Genomic DNA, 22,279 nt, shown 5'->3' on the forward strand with positions numbered 1-22,279 from the left:
GTACATCTGTATTCTGCTCCTGTATAAACTGGGGTGTGGGGCTGAGTCATTTGGGGTGAGGGGTGGTTTGTGGCATGTCACTCTTCAATCCTCCTGGCCTTGGGGACACTGAACTCTTAGGTTCTCCTCCAAGACTGGCCACATCTTCAGGGTTAGTTTTCTGCCCTTGGTCTTGCCCACAACTCCCTCCTCTTATCAGAAAGGCACCCTCATCTGAAGCAGACTGCTTCTGGAGGCAGCTAGGCACCCCACTCCATTGGTCTACCTGCACAGACTTACAGTTCTTGCTCCTCTCTCCCTTTCTGGCTATCTGAGTTGTTCATATAGTGCACATACCATAGAATGTGAGATGCCAGTGACCATATGAACCCAGAGCTTGGATACACAGTCAACAACCAACATGCCATAGTTAGCTTAGAATTCTGAAGCACTTTCAAGTGAGGATTGGGCCCCTGACCCACCTTCCGTGGTCTGGAGATGTTCTGAAGGACGGGAAGACGGTTCTAGTCAGGCTCCAGAACAGGCAAGGCAGTGACTACAGTGACCCCTACAGTGACTACAGATCTGCTGGCCATGGTTTCTATTACCTGTGACCAACCAATGTCTCAAAATAGTAAGTAGAGAGTTCCAGAAATAATTCATGACTTTTAAGCTGCATACATCCTTTTGTAGTAGCATGTTGAAATCTTATGCCTTCCTTTCCTTTATTACTTGGGATATGAATCTTCTCTGGACAAAGAGAACTTTCCTTTACCCAGAGCATCTAGGCTGTATACACTACCTATTAGTCACTTGGGAATTGTCTTGGTTATCAGATCAACTGCTGTGGTTTCTCCAAGTTCAAGCAAACTTTGTTGCACATGTACAAGTAATAATACTGGCAGTTTATTACAGCATATTGTTCTGTTCTATTTACTATTAGTCGTTATTCATCTCTTACTATGATTAACATGAATGAAACCCAATCAGCTATATAGGAAAAGCATAATAGACATAGGTGTAGTGTATCAAGCTCCCACTGGGGATTCTGCAAGGCATTCTCTGATGCACAGATGCATTGGCTTGACTATTAGCTACCGAAGGTCATATTCTAGCTCTATGTTTTCACCGATGCCTCTGTCCAAGCTCAGTAACACATATCCGTTTTCAAAGCTGGCCGCAAAATGAGCTGAAGCATTGAGGTCATATTTTAAAGAGAGGCCTATGGGAAAACCACCTTCTAACTGGCGGGGAGGCCAACACTGGCCTGGACCCATGGTGAAAGCAGATAGAGTGAAGGTTGGCGCTCACGGTCCAGCCTCATGGAGTGAGACATCCAAGATACCCATGTGGTGGGCATTCCAGGGTTGGCTCCAACACTGTCATGATGGGTGGGCTGGATCGGAACCACACGAGAGGGGAGCAGCGGGGCATCCAGTGAGGGGACGTAAGAACAGCATGAAGAGTGAATTTGGGGTGGAAGGAAAACTCCTTCAACCAGCATTTGGAAGACTGAGGCAAGAGGATACTGAATCCAAGGCCAACTGGGCTATATAATAAACAACACACCAAAGAGAAAGAGAAACAGACACCGTGTCCAGGAAAATGTGGTGGCTCAAGCATTTCCCACGCTGAGCTCAATTCTAAGGCATATATCACTTGATTTTTTTTTTTAATTTATTAGATATATTTCTTTACTTTTTTTTTTTTTTGGTTTTTTTTTTTTTTCGGAGCTGGGGATCGAACCCAGGGCCTTGCGCTTCCTAGGCAAGCGCTCTACCACTGAGCTAAATCCCCAACCCCATATCACTTGATTTTAAAAAATTATTTTTATTTTACGTACATGTTTTGCCTGCCTGCATGCCTGTGCTCAACATGAGCAGTGCCCACAGAGGCCAGGGGGTGAGCTTGGTTCCCTCGAGCTGGAGTTACAGTCAGTTATTAGCCACTATGTGGGCGATGGAATACACACCCGGGTCCTCTGGAAGCCAGCTCTCTAGCCCCTAACACAATTCCTCATGTCGTGGTGACCCCCAACCATAAAATTATTTTGTTGCTACTTCATAACTGCAATTTTGCTGCTGTTATGCATTTTAAGTATCTGTGTTTTCACAATGGTCTGGCCTCGACCCACAGGTTGAGAACCACTCCCCTACAGCCTGATTTTTCTCATGTTACAGCTTGTGTTTTCACAGGGTCTGTACTTAGGCCCCCATTAGCCCTGCAATGAGGTAACTTGCCTCAAGTCATACAGCTATAAGTAGGAAGGTTTGTTTGGTTTTTCTTTTTTCTTTTTTTTCCAGTTAACATTCCAACTTTATTATTCATATACTATGGCAGCTTGGGAATTTGTCAAAATTTTAAACCATGTCTTGTCTTTTTATAAAATTAGAAAACAATATAAAATTATGAATTTGCTCCTAAGTTCTTGTTCCAATATTTTTATGAAATAACTAAAATTGTGGTCTCTCTGGAACATAGTCACTATTAGGTATTATCGGGTACTAAGTTGATTGTGAACATGCTATGATTTTTGTATTAATATTTGTAAGATATTTAAATTATTTTCTAAGCAGACGCTAAATTTATAGGAGGTCATAGGTTATTTCATTGAGACTGCAAAGACATCAGAATAAGATATATTCACAAATCATGTCCCCCCCCCCCGTTTGATGTCTTATTGCTATCTACAGGGTTTTTGTTGTTGTTGTTGCTGTTAGTTTTTTTTTTTTAAGATTTGGGTTTTTTTTTAAGATTTGTTTTTAGGTGTATGAGTGTTTGCAGCGTGTGCAGTGCCTTTCAAAGACCATATGGGTGCTCTGAATACTCTGGAGCTACAGACAGCTGTAAACCACCACGCGGGTGCTGGGAAGTGAACCCAGGTCCTCTGCAAGAGCAGTCAGTGCTTTTTAACCAGTGAGACATCTCTCCAGCCCCTGACATTGAGATTTAAACACATATTGCTTATCCTTGATCCAAAACACTTGGGGGTGATTAGATTTTGAATTTTAGTTTATTTTTAAAAATTTGGAGTATTGAAACATTTGTGGATACATAACAAGATATCTTGGGAATGGGATCCAAATTTAAATAAAAGAAACTCATTTAGATATCATAAACGCCTTATAGAGCCTGTAGTAATTTACAGAATGTGTGTGAACGCACGTATGTGACTGAACCTAAGACCTCACATAAGCTAAGTAGGTGCTCGATCACTGAGCCTACCCCTCCCCATGTTTACATTTTGAGCTCTGATTCTACCTGCCCCTTCAGCCCCAGTCTCATTTCAATTACCTCATCTACTCTTTCACTTTTGCTAGTACCACAAATCTAATGCCCATGCCCACTCCACTTGCTCCTGTTAGTCCTTCCCCATCCCAGTGAAATCTCCACTTCCACCCTCACCCTGTTGGCGTGGGCCATAACTTGGGTATCATCCTTGGCTCCTCTCTACCTCACAACACCAAATCTGTCAATCTTCTGCCCCCAGCCAGCCCCTATCGAACCACTTTCTCTGTTTTCAGTACACCTACCCTCACCAAAGCCACAGCCATCTTTGCCCTGGTGACAGCACTGGTTTCAAGGATGGCCTTTGAAGCTGCCTGCTCCCTTACAGCCTGCAGCCAGAAGGACCTTTTTAAAGACAGAAGTCAGTAGTTGCATCTATAAAATACTCCTGCAGGTAAGGCTCAGGGAACACTGTGGAAGAGGACCCAGAAGAGCAGGGAGTGTGAGACTGTATTCCCTAGTAATGTCAGATGTGACAGGCATATGCACAGTTTCACCAGCGTGGCTGCCCAGTTGTGAGTAGAACGAGCCTAACAACAGACATGCTGAAGTTGGGAGTGGGGTAGGCGTGAGGACTCAACCCTATACAGAACTCCAGGAAACTCAGGAGTGCTGAGAGTGGAGAGATACTCTTCCCCAGGGCACACCAATGGCCAGCCTTGAAAACATGTACGGCAACATTATACAGACTGAGCAGGTTAGGAATATATATGCATGTACATATACATATATACAGGTTAATATATACAATTAAGGGGGAAAAAGAGGCCAGGAATTGGAAAGAGAGCAAGGAGTATATGGGAAGTTTTGGAGGGAGGAAAAGGAAGTGAGAAATGAAGTAATATGATACAAAAACAAAACAAAACAAAACAAAACAAAAAAAACCCAACGACAATCACAAACCCCAGAAGCTGTCTCTGTTCAGCTCCCAGGGCCCCTTGATACTCAGGGGATCCTTGGAAGTCTAGGCTGATGGGCTGTGGTCCTCAATCTGTGTTCCCATTTTTTAGCGCTTTCTCCCATTGTCTGCTTCTGCAGCCACAGCAGCCTTGTGTGCCCTTTAACAGCAGAACTCGCTTCTGCTTTCTGCTCTACCTGCCATGCCTCTTGCTCCTTTGCTTCACGCATAGCCCATCAGCCAACCGAGCCCCACACCTGCCACACTGCACTTGCTACCATGTATCAGATGTTCATGCCTCTGCTCTCTGACCTCCCTACCGCCTCTCACTCCACTTGCTACCATGTATCAGATGTTCATGCCTCTGCTCTCTGACCTCCCTACCGCCTCTCACTCCACTTGCTACCATGTATCAGATGTTCATGCCTCTGCTCTCTGACCTCCCTGCCGGAATAAAGTACCCTTGGAGCAGGGCTGTTTCTTCTGCTTACAGAGGTCCAGGCCTTGGAGCATCACACACCATTGGTGCCCAGTACACACTGAGATGAGTGGATGGCACTTCACAGCCAGCAGCAGCCTCTGTACCACTGAGCACACCACTCAGGGACCAAGACGTTTTACGTCGGCTTTCTGTGCACCTTGAATGTGTACAGGTGGAGCAAGTCATGGTGGCTGACTTGGGGTGGGCTGCAGGCGGAGAGAGTAAACCCTTCTCGGGTTTACACAGGGAAGAGGAAATGGCTGCCTCGGGGCACTGGGCACCTGGATAAACAGGAAAGGGCTGAGAAGGATGTGCATGGACAGACAGGCAACAGTCCAAGTCAACCAATGTCCACGAGGCTCGAGCGTAGGTCCCACACCCTGAGGTGCTCACTGCACAAAGTCCTAGGTCTAAAATCCCATTTGCCAGGGTCCCTTTCACGACACTTCACTGTGACAATAGTGTGAGGCTAGCATTTCGCTTTCACCCCTCCGTGTTTTCAATATCTATTTCAAGCTTTTCTCTGCAAACCTTGACCACTCCCTCCAGCCTCCTCGGGAACCTTTACTTCCTATTACACAGAAAAACATAGAAGTCATCAGACCAGAACAGCCTCTGCTTCCTGCCACCACACCTGTGTGTCTCCCTGCCTGGGGCCCCTGATCTGCCCTTGGCCCTCTCATGGTGGCTGCAGAGGTAACCTCTGATTTCAGTCAAATCCCGCAGCTGGTAAATGCCTGCCCTGAACTCCTGGGCACTGTCTATGGTGGCTTCTCACTCTTTCTCACCTGCTTGACCATTAACCTCTCCACACTGGCCAGTTCCATCCTTCAACACTCAGTCTCAGGCTCTCACAGGACAGCCACAGCTTTGGTTACCTCAGATGTCGCTGGAGTCCCTGTGTCTCATCCCCACTAGCCCACATCTGTATGAGCCTCCATTCCACATAACCCCAGCTTCCCTAGACAGACTCTTTAACACGCCCAAACGTCTCTTGTCAAGGCCACTCGTGACTTATGTGCCACTGGTCATTCTGGTCTTCCCCTTATCGGTCCTTGTGGCAGCATGTGACACAGTTAACCCTTGACTGCTCGGATTTAACAACAGGCCCTTTCAGATACTGTATAGCTTCCTTGAAAGCACTCTGGTGTGGAAGACGGTGTACAATGAAGTGAGACCTACCCTCTCCTTTGAATCCAGATGACCTCCTTGACCCACCTTGCATCACTCCAAAAAAAAAAAAAAAAAAAAAATCCCAAACATCTAAAATGGAGCAGACACCCCGCCCCACGGCTTCCTCCTTTTACCTCTAGGTGAAAGTGCATCTTCTTCCCTGGCTACAAATTGGGCTCAATGCCCAGGTCTGCCCAGGTCCCTTAAACCCCACCTGATTTTGTAGTCACATCATTCTGTTCTGCTTCCTTTAAAGACGTCTTTATTTTTATTGTGCATGTTTTGCCTGCACATATGTGTGTGCCCTATGCACGAAGAAAGGGGCATCCGATCTGTTGGAACCAGTTACAGACCATTGTGAGCTGCCATGTTTGTGTTGAGAACTGAACCCAGCTCCCCCACAAGAACAGCCAGTGCTCTTACCTGCAAAGCCGTCTACCCAGCTCTGTTCCGTTGTCTTTGATTATTCTGACTTGGGAGATACAAGTTTTCCTAGGCTGTACCCAGGGTGAGTTGCCAGCTTCTCTCTCAGAAGGCCCTTGGCAGTATTTGCTTAGTTTTTCCCAGCCACCAACCCCTGTCCTCCAGTTCTAAGCCACCATCTGAACAAGGAACGAGGGGGACGCATCAGCCCCATCCTGCTATTGCCTGCTTCTGGTGACTTGGAGCCTCTGGTTTACTTCTCTAATCTGCTTTATTTCCCTGTGTTCCCTTCTACCAAATGTTCTGAAAGCTGCAGCCTGGTCTGAGTCTTTCCAAGGACACAGAGTCCTGGCCCCAAGCCAGGAGCCTTTGAAGTTGCCTGGGACTCAATGCTAGCGAATCCCCACGGTTCCTGTCCCAACCCACCTTCTCCTGCCACTGAGGTCTCTGGCCTAGACTGAGAAGCAACAGCATAAGATGTCATGGTTTCTGGTCTACCCTGGCACATGGACGTTCATCTTCCAGTCTGTGTCTGCTTTTTGTTTAAACCTGAATGCCTTTAGGCCAGGCATGCAGTCCTCAAGCTCTAGTGTTAAACACCGTCTCCATGAGCACTCGGGTCCTGGGCTTAGTGTGGATATTGGCTCATTTTACCTGTCCAGTAGCCCCAGGTGGGAGACAGCGCCACCTCTTTGAGCCGACCGGAAAACAACAGATGCTCACAAGAGTTGGACAACTTGCTTTAATCACACCCCGAAAGTCAAAATGTGATTGCTTCTTGTGCTAGGGTACCAAATACCTTCAATACCAGCATTTGGGAAGCCAAGGTGGGAAGGTGGCTGTTAAGTTATGGGCCAGCCCTAGCTACATAGTGAGTTCAAGGGCAGCCTGAATGAACTATGTAGTGAGATTTTTGTCTTGAAAATGAAAGAAAGCATCCAGATATGAATCCAAGCTGGCCAGATTAGGCAGCCCATGTTCTTACACTCTGCCACAGAGAAAGCAGTGTGTGTTAACCAGGCTAAATCTTAAGAAGACCCTCTGCAGCAGTGAGGAAAGAAAAATAAATACAGTCAAACCTGGACCTGAGGAGAGTGAGTGAGTATTTCAGGCTGCCCAGGAAAGAGGCTCTGAGCCTGGTTAGGGAGCTGACAAGACAGGGAGACAGCAGCGGACTTTGCAACAGTTGGGAGAACTGGGAGGCCAAAGGGGCTGACATGAGTGACAAGGGTGTCCTGGGAGCTCTTGAGACACCACAGTCAGTCAAGGTAACACTACAGATGCCAAGTGTCTTTCCTTAAGAATGTAGTTTAAGCCTTGGAGTGAAAGAACTCCAGGGGAGAAGTCTAGGGACAAAACTGGTGTCCAGACATGGCCGTATTGGCACCTCCAAGGCAGGAGGAGGGTCGGAGGAATAAGGCCACATTAGGGAATGCCAGTGAGGACAGGGCAAGGTCCAAGGAGGCAGCTGATGGACAGGCTGGAGGACAGCTGCAAGGCGCCTGCTGGCGACAGAGGATTATCAGACCTCAGGAGTCCTCCTTAAGCCCCAGAGCACCACAGCAGGTGCAGGGAACCCAGTGAGGCAGAAGCCAAAATGCAGATATCTCTTTCCAGAGGCTTCCAGTGAACCTGGGAGATGAGAAAGACTCTGGGAAACACAGGGCCTCTCAGGTCACTAGTAGAGTGCAGAAGGTTGAGACCAAGGAGCTGGGGAGCAGCAGAGGGATCACCTCAGGAAGAAGGCACACAGTAGGTTGTTCATGGGTGGAGGTTTCTGGCTGGATTGGGAGGAACATAGCTTGGCTTAGAGGGTAGAAAGGCTGTGGGGAGATTCCAGAGGTGTTTTGGATTGCTGAGGAGAGAAACTGACTGGGACTGCTGAAAAGAGTTGCTCTCTGGGCTGTCGCTGATGTGGAGGACCTACCTGCACATCTGAGGGCAGTGCGCAGGGCAGCAGCTCTGAGTGCACGGCACAGAGCACAGGGCACAGCAGTGCACTTGCACACTGCTTTTGCTAGAACATCAATCACAGTCAGTTGCCTGCAGATGCTAATATGCAAAATGTGCTGGGGACTAGAGTTTCTGTCAGGACCAATGAGTATTTTCACTTTTATTTCGAGGTCTGCTAGTATTCCACTTCCTCATAAGACATGGCTTGCCAGAGACCATGCACAGGAATTCCTCAAGTACTTTTCTCTCAGCAAAGCAGCACACCAATGCTGACCCAGTCCTAGGGTGGTAACAGCAGGTGCCCCAGCCCTTGGTATTTTTGTTTCTGTCTATAGAGTGATTCGCCTTTCCCTGTCTCTCATGCTGGTAGATATTGCTCCTGCCACCTCTCCCACTCTGACCAGTCTCTGCTGGAGTACCTGCTCCTGCCCAGAAGAACCCTGGAAGAGCTGCAACCCAGGCTGAGGAAGCACTTAGAGACTGCATCTGTCCCTGTGTCCTCTTTCTCTAGTTTGTTAAGTCTTTAAAACTTTGGCTTAGGGCCAACTCCTCACTAGTTCTCTCCTCAGTCCAGAGAAGCTTGGCTTCCTCTAGTCAACATATACCGGCGAGAACACAGGAGTCACCTCAGAAGGCCCAGACTCGGCTACTGCCCATTCCTTGCCCATTCCTTCCGAGTTCCAGCTTGAAATCAGGTGGAACGGAACCTCTCCCTTCTCTCTGGGAAAGAGAAGCTAGTCTGATGTGATAGGTTATTTATAACCTGCATCTTAATCTGATTCCCGGGAACTAAACAATTCTCACTAACCCCCGTCCTCGGTAACTGGGAGACACACCCCAAATAAACTGAGTGCAGTTCAGCCAACATCTTCTTAGGTTAACCCATGCCAGATTCCAGGCCACCACAAAATCAGACACAGATCTTGCCCCGGTCACTTGGTTGGCTGAGTGGAGAGAGTGGCACTGGTTCACACAACGTCAGGGGCAGTTTCCAGCAGAACTTTACCCTCATTGCTGGGAACAGATGCTGGAGGCACTTAGGGGATTCTGGGTCCTTTTGCTGACCCCTCAGACTAAAGGGGGAGGTAGGCAGTTGTGGTTCTTTGAGAAGGTGACAGCCCTGAAGCAGAAACCTCAGAATCCCACGCCTGGACCAGAGGCAGAGCTCAGGGTTGTGGACACTTGGGGCTTCCCCTCAACATCTGGGGGATGTAGAAAGCTACCCTGACTCACAAGGGTGTCGTGGGGGACAGAGTGAGAGCCTGTGACATGAGCGAGGAGGAAATGGGCTGTAAGGGGCAGCTTCACATTCAATGGCTCTGTTTTCTTCAAGGTTTCCCTCAGGAAAGTGGAGATTGTAGTTACGTGAGGCTGTTTCTCCCACTAGGCTAATGGGACCGACTCAGAGGCTTTGGCTCCCCCACTTTGCAAGTCACCCTGAGACACCCCAGAAAGGAAAGCTCGGGTCCCTATGTCATCCACCCACATCCAGTGGGTTCTCCGCTGACGTTGGCCATCCTTCTCCCACACCACAGGCTTCAGCCATGGACCCTGAGAAAGTCACCCTCCTCTGTTCCGGCCCCTTTCCAGAGCTTAGCCCTACAAGAGACCTAGGGAAACTACAGTCCAGGGTCTGGAGACACCCTGTTTCCTGAACTAACTACACAAACAAAACCTAGGCATTTCCACCTTCATCTCCCACCCACCTTCCCATCTGTAATTCCTGCCTTTTCTGTTCAATCAGTCTACCGCGGCGTCAGGTTTTCATCCAGACCCTCAATTGTGTTAAGATCTCTGGCTTTGGGCTGTATGAAGCAGATCAGCCGGTGGCAACTGGATTGGAGAGGTCCGGTTAACCCCGGCTTTTACTGTCTAAAGTTATCTCACACACCCAGGAAGTTCTATTCTCAGAAATGCCTTAACCAATTTATTTACAAGTAAGTATTCCCGACGACTTTAAAAATGCATGTATTCCTGGAAAAGGAAACCGTCCTCTATGGCCCAAATCTAGTTTTCGCACCTATGCCCCACCTTTACTGCAACAAGCTGGATTGGGGAGAAGGGAGTCTCTCATTTCACAGACCTTAGCCCACAACCGGACCCCGACCAGCCCTGAGCCTGCAGCGGCGAGATAAACCAAGTTCTCATGAAAGCAAATCTGAAATAGCCAAATATGGAAAGTCAGCAGCCTGAGTGGAGAGGCTGAGGAAGAAAGAAGCCAACCAGAGTGGCCCCAGAGGGACCTGCAACAAAAGTCCTCAGAACTGTCCTCAGTACTGTCAGACCTCGCAGTTGGATTGCAAGGGGGTCAAGCAGTGGTGTGAGAACGGTCTCCGCCTACCCTGCAGTGGGTGCTCACCTCTAGGCGCCTGGGTCTGCCGCAATCTGGAACTCAGCTTCTGCAGAGTCGGGTGCTATCTCCAAAAGAGCACGCGCTATAGCACCGGTGCAGGTTCGAGTCCCTGGCATTAAGCTCACGTTAATGGGCTGTGTTCACAAGTCTTGCAAAAGTGCCCCGGGCCGGGCGCGGATGTCCCGGGTCGCCTCAGTCCACCCGCTAACACACACGCCTCCAACCCACCTCCCTGAGCCGCTTTCGGTTTCTGAGGAGCCGGGATGGTCAGCTCACCCGGCCTTTCCCACTTGCGGGGCTCGCGGAGCTCCGCGGGCGCCCTACGGCGGCGAGGGCAAGGCTGCTTCGCCTCCGCAACGGGCTAGGCCAGTCCCAGCGGCGGGCTTCGGGGGGCGGGGCCGAGGACGGGGGCGTGGTCAGGGCGCCCAACAGGCGGAACCTAGGTTGGAGGCAAGGTAATGGCGCCCAACAGGCGGGGCGGAGGACCGAGGCGAGGTCACGACGCCCAAGAGGCAGGGCCAAGGATGGGGGCGTGGTCGTGGCGCCCAAGAGGCGGGGGCGTGAGGCTTCTAGGGTGGCGGCCCGCAACTCACCAGAGCTGGGCAAAGTATCTCCCTAGATGCTGGGAATCACCCAGACTCTAGAAGCCTAGGCTTCTCTTTTTAGAAGCATTAGTACCTTATGTGCCTTTGAATTGTATATATTTTGCTCTTCAATCAGCCTCCCTCCCGACCTCCCAAACCTATTCGTTCTGGAGTGGACACGTTTGCTTAAGATCAGAGGTCTGATTCAAATCCCTTCTTCCCTGATCTTGCTACAGTGCAGTGCGAATCCGACAGCCCTCATCCTGCTCTTAGCTTAACGCTGGCAGTTTCTCTGCTGTTCTCTTGTCAAAAGCACCCCAGACAGTTCTTCTGGTCTTCAGAGCCACCTGGTGGAGCGTGCCTGAACTATGAGAGCTCTATCTGAGCTCTAGAGCTGATCTGAGTGGATCTGAGAGGCTAGAGCGTGAATCCTAGCCTCCCAACTCCTAAACACAGGGCTGTTACAATGTATTCGCTCTACAGGTTCACAGGAATTGCAGCCTCTATGAACAAAGCAAGCTAGCGGCTCAAATCTAACCCCTTCCAAGTCAGACAAGCGCGGGAAATACTTAGCTGTCTTGAGCATCAAATGCCCATCATGGAAAGGGTACTAGCTACCTTGCAGTGGACACAGGTGTGCAATGAAGCTGGGCAGCAGTTTTAGGGAGCATATGTGGGATCTGGTGGATCAGTCAACAGGAGCCCCACATCCAGGTGCAACTCTTTGGTTAGCGAGATTAAATCCTCCATGGGGAGATGGCCTGTGGGCGTGCTTTGGCAGTCTGGACCAGCTTACTCTTGTGAGAACCGAAAGAGGCTGAGCCCAAGTCCTCTCCTCCCTAACCCTCCCCACAGTATATCTATTTACCTTACTTTCCACTTCCCTTCACATGATTGCAAGGTGACAGGACCCTATGTATTTAGACACCACAGGGAATATAGATTGGAAAGACAATGTCTGGAATGAATAATGTAGCTAGGGTTCTGAAAGGAGCAATCAATTCTAAATATGAGCCCAAGATCTTGGTATAATGAAGTCCCAAGCTGAGAAAGAATTTCTTTTGCTTGCATGCATGACTGTGTACCACGTGTATTCCTGGCACTTAAGGAGTCCAGAAGAGAGACCAGGAGTCACAGACAGTTGTGAAGCATCACGTGAATGCTGGGCGTTGAACCCAGGTCCTCTGGAAGAGCAGCCCGTGCTTTTAGTGCTAACACGGTAGTAGTCAGAAGGGAAGGATATGTTCCCAGCTCCTGGTATTGATCTCAGAGTCAGACTCTTGTAGTCCAGGCTGGTTCACATTTGCTCACTCAAACTCCTGGCCCTCCCCTCCTGTCTCCTGAACACTGTGATTGCAAGCGCACAGCATCATGCCCAGCTTTCTTGCTTCTCCATGTACATCATGTTTTATCCTTCCCACACACCTTCAAGAATGTTTATGTTTTGTTTTGCTTTGTTTTGAGACAAGCAAAGGCAGGCCATGAGGACAGTAAAGACAGGGCAGGATTTGAGCAGTCTTAGTATTTGAAAATAGTATTTGACTTCCACATAATGTTTAACAGTAAACTGATTAACTAGTCCTTAAACTAAATTCCCCTATAAAGAGAAGGACTGACCTATACGCAAACTCTTTCTGCAGAAGGAGAGGGCAGACAGCTGGTTCTTCAGGACTCTCTACAGTTGCCTACCACCAGTGGTTTGTTTAATCGGCTGGTGTGACTGGGGGCAGGCAGTCTGATGAAGAGGGGAGGCATGCATTATCCTCAGTCTACACAGAGACTAGTGAGGTCATGTGCTAGTTGAGGACAAGATGCATAATTCCAGGATAGGTAGGCGGAGGCTGGACAGGGCGAAGGCCGTCCCGGGGCCTGCAGACGCCGTTATGATGAACGAAGTGTGCAATGGAGATGAGAAAAGATGAAGAGCAGAGTGCTGTGCGCTGTGAGGAGAGGCGGAGCTACATTTTCGAAGGCAGTGACATCGTGAGAGAGAGGGCTGAGGTGGATAGTGGAGTTGGTAAGATGACGTGGAGCAATCCACAGCGTAGACAGATGCAGGCACCCCCCCTCCTACTCCCAACACGCTACCAGGCCACGGGATTGCCCTAGCTCTGGGAAATGGCAGAGGCCCAGTGTGGGGAATGGTTCACTTTCCAGATTGGACCTCCATGGAGGAACCGCCGTGGCCCATGGTGCCATGAAGGTGATGTGTGTTCCTGATGCTGTAGGGCGGGGGTTGTCGATGTCCGTGGCCCATGTTACTCCCAAATACCGTGCAGATATTTGTGGTCTACGCTCTGGCCTGAAGCCATGTTGATGTTGGTGGGCTGTGCTGCCAACAGAGGCCATACTGATCTGAGTGGTCTCTGTGGCCACCTGAGGCTATAGTGATGTCTGAGCCCATGCTGCCTCCAAGGGTCTTGTCTGGGTCCGTGATCTTGCTGCAGGAGGTAGCCATGTTCACAGACTGTGCTGTTTCCAGAAACCATGAGGAAGCCATGATCTGAGCACCAGCTGACTGCAAAGAGCAAGGAAGCTCCCTTGGCAGTGATATCGGTGACTGCAGATGCAGCTGAGAAAGAGAGGCATGGAAGGCCTCTGTGATACCCACCCTGACCCCCAAGAAACAGCTTAAAAAGGAAGCCATCAAAGAGAACTCTTATTTAAAACAAATTTATTTTATGCATTCAAGTACACTGTAGCCGTCTTCAGACACACCAGAAGAGGGCATTGGATCCCATTACAGATGGTTGCGGGCCACCATGTGGTTGCTGGGAATTGAACTCAGGACCTCTGGAAGAGCTGTTCATAACTGCTGAGGCATCTCTCCAGCCCAAGAGAACTCTTAAAAACTGTAATAAATGGAAGTGCAGCTCTCTGCGGTTGTTGGGGGTACAGTGGAGAAGGACTCAGCTTTCCTTAGGGGGTTTGGCCACTGAAAGTTTGACCATGCTCCAGTGAGTATGTGAACAACACAAATTGGACTTTTTTTGGGGGGTCACGGGGGGGTGGGGCAGACATGGAAGGACTAGGAAGTGAGTGTGATCTGGGTGGATGATATAAATATTCCAAAGAATAATATATTATTTTGAAAAAAATATGTACTGTCACCTAACGGTAGACGTGGCCAGACAAGGAGAAAACATCTTTTCCTTAGGCTTCAAATTGCACGTTTAACCTCCCTGGGCTTGAAGTTGCATGATTAACTTCCATTAGAGGCTACGGTGGAAAGTCTGCTTGACAGGTGACAGGTGTGAAGGATGGTACAGCAATCCTCAGCAGAAAGTGTGCTGCACCAACACCTATGCGTTTTCTTCCTGACCAGCAATAGATGACCATTTCCATTCCATCAGAGAACCCTGCCCTCAGCTCTGTCTGTGAGTTGACTACAACAAAAAGACAGGCGGAGGGCAGGTCTCCCCAACCTGATAAAATTTGTTTTTAAAGATACTCTTCTGGGGTTGGAGAGATGGCTCAGTGGTTAAGGCACTGGTTGCTCTTTCAAAGGACCCAGGGTCAATTCCCAGCACCCGCAAGGCGGCTTTCAACTGTGTGTAGTTCCCGTTGCAGGGGAACTTATGCCCTTTTGAGGACTGCCAGCACTGCAGTCACTAGTGAAGCAGTCCCCGGCAGCGGGCAAAATATCCATACACATAAAATGCATTCTCTAAGCCTATGTACCCGGTAGCTGCAATTCTAGCTTAGAAACCTAATAAATGCCTGTGTCTCTTTTGTTCTGCTTTTTGTGCTGCTAGCTGGTACAGGATCCCGTGGTCCCGTCCTCTGTGTTTGTTGAAGGGCACACTGAATCCGCATGCCTGTCCTTTTCACACCTCTTGTGTCTGGTGTCTGGTGGGATAGCACTTTAGTTAGGAGTCTTACTGTTCTGAGTCTAGACCTGCTGTTATCATACACCTGGGGAAATGTGGATGCCCCTGAAGACCGTTACCTCGTCAGTCTCATGCCTCATATTGTGGGAAACGTAAGCAAAACAGACGTCTTTCCTATCAAAGGGCTAAATAGGACAAAATTCTATTTAAGAAAAAAGGTGAAGAAGCCTCTTGGCAGAAATTCAAGTCCCTTCAGGTTCAGTGCTTCATGAAATCAAAATATGTGCTCAGGGTGGCCCCTCTTCTCTATGCTGTTATCTGCTTCTCTGCTGTCTGCTCTGAGTCAGCCCACACGCAGGGGGCCAACCTACCTTATGGAGTCAGACACAAGGTTGCTGAGTTTGTAGTGAGGACCCGACAGGGCCCCCACTAGTTGTGCTTACCTGTTCGATTTGACAAAAATATAAATATAATTGTGTGTGTGTGTGTGTGTGTGTGTGTGTGTGTGTGTGTGTGTGTGTGTGGCGCGTGCGCACGCACCTTGCTGACATACTTTGGATTGTGTAGACCTTTTCCTGGGATCTTGAACCCATTTCTAACAGCACCCCATCATTGTCTTTAAAAATCTTGCTCATCCAAATTCCTGCCAGAGTCCTAAGACATCGCCTCTGGAAAACCCACCCTCATCAGTAGTCTCTAATTTGTTAATGACAGCTTGCAAATACCCCAATTCAACTACCATCTCCCTTCATTACTTCCTCATTAAGTGTTCAGGGATAAAAGACATATTGAGGAAAGGGGGAGGGGACAAAGGATGTGACGTGGGAAGTCAAGAGGGGAGCAGATATCCGAGGAAAGGCTGGGGTGAAGTTTGCTTGAAAATGCCAACACCTGATACTTTGTATGATACTAAAACAAAACAAAACAAAACAACAACAAAAACCCACAGATGAAAGACTTGCAGGTACCTTCCTGGTCCTTCAGTGACAGACAAAGATGAAGGTCTTGGTGGACCGTATGTGTGATAACTCATCTTAGGTGTCAACTTGACCGCATTTGGAATGAGCTAAAACCCTAGTGGTGGGGCACACCCACGAAAGGCTTTTCTTGGTTGGAAAGAAGCATTTCAACCTGGGCCACACCTTCTGACGGCACTCCATAAAGGGACATGGAAGAAGGAAGCTTTTCTTTGCCTTTTCCTGATTGACCTCGCTCTCACTGGTAAATCCAGCTCTCTTGTTGCCCAGCCATTCTTTCAATGGTATCAGAGCCCACTTCTTTCGAATTGCAACACAACTTGAAGACCAGCAGCTCTCTAGGAGATTCCCTGGACTCCAGCACCAGAGCAGGACTGTTGTGACATCCAGTCTTGTGACTGAACAACTACTGGATTCTTGGTTTTTCTGTCAGGAGAGAGCCATTGTTACTTAGAACACTACCTGTAAGCCACTCTGATAACTCCCATCCATCCATCCATCCATCCATCCATCCATCCATCCATCCATCCATCCATCTGTCTGTCCGTCCGTCCATTTGTCTGTCTTTCATGGAAAAGTGTTTATGCACTTTCACAAGCTAGTGAACATCAAACAGGCTGTTGACCCCATACAAGGCTCCTAAGCTTGAGCTGGGTTCTTTCTGCACTCAGTTACTACCAGTTTTTAAGCATCAAACTTAAAAACATTGTAACACATTTTGGTTTCTTGTTCATAGATTTTCTGAATCAAAATGAGGTTGTTATTTACTTTGGAGAAGCCCACCAAGAATGATGAATCTTGAGTACTAAGCTACCTTTCCCCCTGAGGGTCCTGGTATCCCCATTTTAGCCAAGGATAGGATTTTTTTAAAGGACAGCATGGAGCATTAATATAAGACACCTACCTAATGACTGAGCTTGGTACTTTTAACCAAAGTACTTCCTAGTTTTGGAAACACAGGTTGTCACTCTTGGCTTCCTCCCTACATCTACTACTGTCTAAAAGTAGGTCCACATTATGACAGAATTTTACATTCTTTCACTTTGTGTGTTGTTTCACTCAATTGTAAGCTCGCTCTTGATCGTAACTTACCTTTGTTTCCATCCATATTACACTGGAATTAAATACTTTTTCGTTAATTTTAACAGTTGTAGCAACAATGTGATTTATTTTTAGTTATGTTATAAAAACACTTTGGTGTAGATCTCTCAAAAAAGATAACTTCAGAATTAACAAAAATGGTCATTAAGAGATTTCTAGGCTTTGCTTTATATATATAGATATATAAACCAATACTTAGAATTTCACAGTGAAGAGGTCCTAAATTCTCATACAATATGAGGGTATATAAAAATAGAAGACATGGACACCTTTAAATCTTTAATCCTTTAAGCAGCAAGCATATTACTCTTCCAGGCCAAACACTGCTCAAACAAAAAAGGAAAATAATGACGTGCAAAATATTTACAAAATATGCAAAGCGCACAATAAAGACATCTCACTATATACATGTGTCATATTACTAATGAAACTACGAGTTTTCTACTGTGTGCTCTAGTGTTTGTAAATAAAATTGCAACACATCCCTCAGATACAGCATCTAAGCCCACGTCTGGGTCAGAACAGGTTTTAAATGAACCACAGATACTGAACATCTGGACAGATGCTGGTGCTGAATGACTTGACTGACATCTCCCACAGACTGTACTGAAGGTCTACTGACGAGAGACAAGACAATGAGAGCTGTCACGGTATAATATGCACACACACACACAAGACAAGTGCTTTCAAAAATGCTCTAGACAGTTTAAGATACATAACCGTCTTCCATGGCTTTTAAAGTAAAAATAAGTATAAATTCTTTAATATTATTTTTAGATCAGTTACATTTTATACGGGGCATAAACTGTTAAGGTGATCTGATGAGAAAAAAAGGGCCTCTCCTGCAAGCCACCTTCACTTACATCAGAATAGAGGGTCCTTTAGGAGGAAAACCTGAAAATTAAAGCTGACCAATGGGCTGGAGAGCCCATAAAGGGGTTATTTTTCCAGTACATAGGGAATACACGACCCCTCTGATGTGGGCAGCCTGTGGCCCTAACAATCTGTCCCTCTACGGCAAGCCATGCTTCCGAAATGAAGTCATTCTATCGAAGCTGTCAGTAACACGCCGTCGAAATGCTGTCAGTGTAAAATATTCCTTGTGGGTGCTAACTGATTTTGTGTTGGAATAAAAAGACCTTAAGTCTCGGTTTCTTCATGAAAACGGGTCTTGGTACTTTAGCTAACGGCACACTTATTGCAATATCACAACGAATTCTTAAGTTCATCTTGTGGTGCCGGTGACTTAGCCCTAAATCAAACCACAAGCCCAGGTTGGTTGTAAGGATTGTATGAACATATTCAGATGTATAACAGAGATTTATCAGGAAAAACAAAACTACTCTGTATCAAACACAGGTCCTCTTAGAGGGTATGAACTTTAAGTTCAGAAGATAGACTGTAAATAAGTGTTTCCATAACCACCGTCTCTACATAACTGACAAGAGACTGTTCTAAATTCCCAACATAGGCAGATACCAGCTAAAAGCAAATAGCATTAGAAACTCATTTTTTTTTCAAAATTAATATTTGCAAAGAACTTAAAAAACATTATATCTCACCAAATTTTAAGTCCTTTTTCTGCATGTGAGTGATTCCAAACCTCTATTACTGACAGAATAACAGGGGCAAAGACCTTTAAACAAGGACTTTGCCTAGGACCCCAGACTATGTTAAAGGGTTAGCAGGTTCAATACATTCTTTGTGGTTTCATAATTGCTTTGCAATTGACTTAATTGCTTTCCTTTAAAGGAATGTATTAAAATTCCTTTAGGAAAAAAAGCAACATATTTTGAAAAAAAGGGATATGAAGCTATAATTTCTTAAATATGAACATATCAAAATCTGAAATGCAGGCTATTTATCTTGCACTCCTAACATAGGAAAGTGTCTGTTTGTTTGTTTGTTTTTAATTTAAATTAAAGAAAAAAGCAAAAAGATAAACATCCTTAAGGAACTTAAGGAGTTGTTTTTTTTTGTTTTTGTTTTTGTTTTTTTATAATTCCTAAGTCAATATTTTTTGTACTAACAGTTTTGAGTATGAAGAGGCAGGAAATAAAAAAAAAAAAAAAAACCTCAACAAAATAAATACAGTAAAAATGAACGAAAACCCCTCGGTATACAGAATACTTTCTTCCCGGGAGTTCGCAGTGGACACTGGAAAGGAGGCCAACTAGAGGCTTCCTGCTGTGTCACACCACTTACACTAGTCCACCGCCACACTTCCTGTGTGCGCACCCACTGAGGCCAGACCGCCGCCACGGGAAGAACTAGCTTGCCTTGTTTGGATCAGTCAAATGAGCACTGGTGCAATGGTAGGTGAGAATCTGTCCAGTGTAATTAGTGCAGTGAAGGCTGTGACTCTGTCTGAATCCCAATGAGTGAAGGTGGCTGCTGACCACCTGCCGTGGTCAGCACTGGCCTCGGGTTTAGGCGGGGTGGCATGGAGTTAGCAGGGCGGATGAGAGGTGGTGGAGGCTGATTGGGAGTTGGCCGGGGCTGGATGAACCGAGCCTGCTGCTGGAGAGGAGGAGGTTGCCGGTGAAGAGCAGGGGCGGCAGGCAGTGTTGGACGAAGAAGTGGTGGCGGCTGGTTCAGAGTGGCAATGGGGGCTGTTGGTGTTGGAGTGGATGATGGGGCAGGAGGTGATGGACCCAGAGTCCGAGGAACCTGTGGGGTCTGTGCCTAGAGGTGAGGAAACAAAAATACATGTGTGAGAGTTAAATCCTAACCAACTTGATACAATATAGTTTGGGCTGTCACAGGAAAAACAAAACAAAACAAATAAAACCAAAAACCAAAATGTAAAACCAGTGTTTATTGGAAGCACAGGCTTCTTTATTTTTAACGAAATAAAAAAAAGCAACCCCCCTCCCCACCCCAAAACAAGAAACAAAAAACCCAACAAGGCTACCAAACAGACATCTTTATTAGTAAACAAACAGCTTAACAGTAGAAATAATACACTTTCGCTCTGCTAGGACCAGGAGCTGGCATGGCCTTAGGACTAAGCAGTCAGAGACGCCTCACGAGGAAGTGTATTGTCAGCCTTATGCTCGTTCAGCTAGTCCTCACACACCCTCACAGTGCACCACCAGAAGGGTGGCTCCTCAGCTCATATTAGCTCAAATTCCAGACACAAACACACCTCCTCTTCTTCGTCAGTGCTCTTCCCTGACGGCACATTAGAAGCACTTTTTGTCTCCTCCCCTAAAGCAGAAGTATCAGCATTAGAAGCCTGGGTTCCTTGTTCTGCTTCCCACTCCTGCAATACCTCCTCTAAGTTAAACCGACGCCTGTAGTTTACAAAGAAGTTCTTCACTTGGCCAACAGTCTTGTTGCCAATTACATCTGCAATAGCTTGAAAATCTTTACCATATTTGCGGACACCTGGAAGGCAAAGTAAATAATACACCTGTGAAGGATCAGCAAGGAGAGCTGTGTGTACTATACATCATGCTCACACAAACACCAGCAATGAACAACCTTTCTGATAAACTCTGCTCAGTTCTCAGTCCTGAGACAGAGGCTAAGCTGTCAACCAAGGTCACAGATGAAAACTGTCAATTTTGTCATTTCATCGAGCCAGCCACTTGCCTTCAACTGAACAGTCAGAAACTTACCATGTTTTTACATACTCAGTTATTTTCTCCAATCCTTTCTTGAACTCTCAAATATAGTCCATTTATTGCAAAGCATTGAATTCTTTGTTCCATCCTCAATTCCACATTCATTTATTTCCCTAGTAGCCAGTCACCTAAATTTGAGCAACACCGTTTGTAAACAAAACTGGATGGGAAGGAGCCATCTCTTTATCCCCTCAATGGACTGAGTGTGCCACACGGTTCCCCCATGATGAAAAGCAACATAGTTTGGGGCTTAGTAGTAACTTCATCATGATTACTTGCCTACCCCACCAGAGTACCAACAAATAGAAATAATTAAATTATAAAATCAGAGTTAACACAATCTGATGGGTTATGGAAAGGGAAGATACATTTAGCCCATCTACTCCTAACTGTCTTTTCTGCCTTACTTTAAGAAGGGAACATACTGCTTCTGGAGGAAAGGCAGCAGCTGATTTATGAAGTTGAGATCAACAATTTTGCTTCAGAACTTAAAATAGGTGATAATCTGCTGAGCTGAATTCCAAAAGAAATACAAGGATTCATATTTAGAAAAAATGTACCTTGCTCATCTATTTTTGATTTATACTTTGATAGGTATATTTATAATCAGAAAATAATCATTTATGAAAGAGATGAGAAAGACACCAAGATAAGGAGGCTTTAGTACTTGCCACTTAGTGTGGTCAAAGACAAGAGTGAAGTAAAGACCTACTAACACTGCAGCAGCGGTGTTCTCCCTGACACCGAGTGTGCAAAACACTGAAAATACCATCTCCTGGGAAATCCTACTCTTATGTTGAACTGAGAATTTGGGACTATCTCCAACTAAATTCACCTAGCTGGCTTGACTGACCGTAACATTTAACTATATCTCACTTTAAACAGAAACTGGGGTTTATAAGCCATGTTCATGAACGTTCTGTTCTACGGGAAAGACATTCAGGACAGCACAGACCTAATGTTTCTTTTTTTTTTTTTTTTTTTCCGGAGCTGGGGACCGAACCCAGGGCCTTGCGCTTACTAGGCAAGCGCTCTACCACTGAGCTAAATCCCCAACACCAGACCTAATGTTTAATCAACATAAACAAATACATAATCTCTCTTTAAATCCAAATCCAATTTTATGGTTCAAGATGAATTCTAACAGAGACCTAGTGACACAGGGTTTGTATGGCAACAGAAATCCCAGGTTACCCATAGCAGTGACTGTCAACACACACTAAGAGTTCTTTGGGAGTAGCAGCTTTTAGAAGGGTTCTGTGCCAATTCTAAATACAAGCCCGAGATAGCTGCACAGAAGGGAACCTGATTAGAAGCCAGGCAAGACGCTCCCTAACTCTCACCAGGGCTACTTAGTTACTATTTACATTACTTAGTTCTCTCTCTCCCTCTCCCAGACTGACTTGTTTAGACTGTTGCCCTCCAGAGTCTTCTCTGGTTTAACAAGCCTGTTACATTTGCAACATTGTAGACTCTAAACTGAAAACTACTTCCCATGAGAGTGTAGTGCTTCTGAAGACTCTCGTGAATTTTCTCAGTTCACCCGGCATGTTTATGATGAACTCAAGTGAAGCCCTCACTGCTGTGCAGATCGTTCTGGTTTGGTGGAT

At 46.5% G+C, this 22,279-nt stretch overlaps 2 protein-coding genes across 2 annotated transcripts in view; both read right to left on the reverse strand.

Moving 5' to 3' along the window:
- The window catches only part of Traf5 (TNF receptor associated factor 5), a 47,321-nt gene extending 36,407 nt beyond the window's left edge, over positions 1-10,914 (reverse strand). The window contains exon 1 of the mRNA XM_032915623.1: positions 10,555-10,914. The gene's annotated coding sequence lies outside the window, so the exon portion shown is untranslated. The remainder of the gene's footprint in view (positions 1-10,554) is intronic.
- Positions 10,915-17,083: 6,169 nt separating this feature from the next.
- Positions 17,084-22,279, reverse strand: part of Rcor3 (REST corepressor 3) — a 39,974-nt gene continuing 34,778 nt past the window's right edge. The window contains 2 exon segments of the mRNA XM_032914596.1: positions 17,084-19,725; positions 20,189-20,430. Of these exon segments, the coding sequence (XP_032770487.1) occupies positions 19,381-19,725; positions 20,189-20,430 (587 nt within the window). The 3' untranslated portion in view covers positions 17,084-19,380.

The sequence above is a fragment of the Rattus rattus genome, chromosome 10, assembly GCF_011064425.1.
Source record: "Rattus rattus isolate New Zealand chromosome 10, Rrattus_CSIRO_v1, whole genome shotgun sequence".
Taxonomy (NCBI): domain Eukaryota; kingdom Metazoa; phylum Chordata; class Mammalia; order Rodentia; family Muridae; genus Rattus; species Rattus rattus.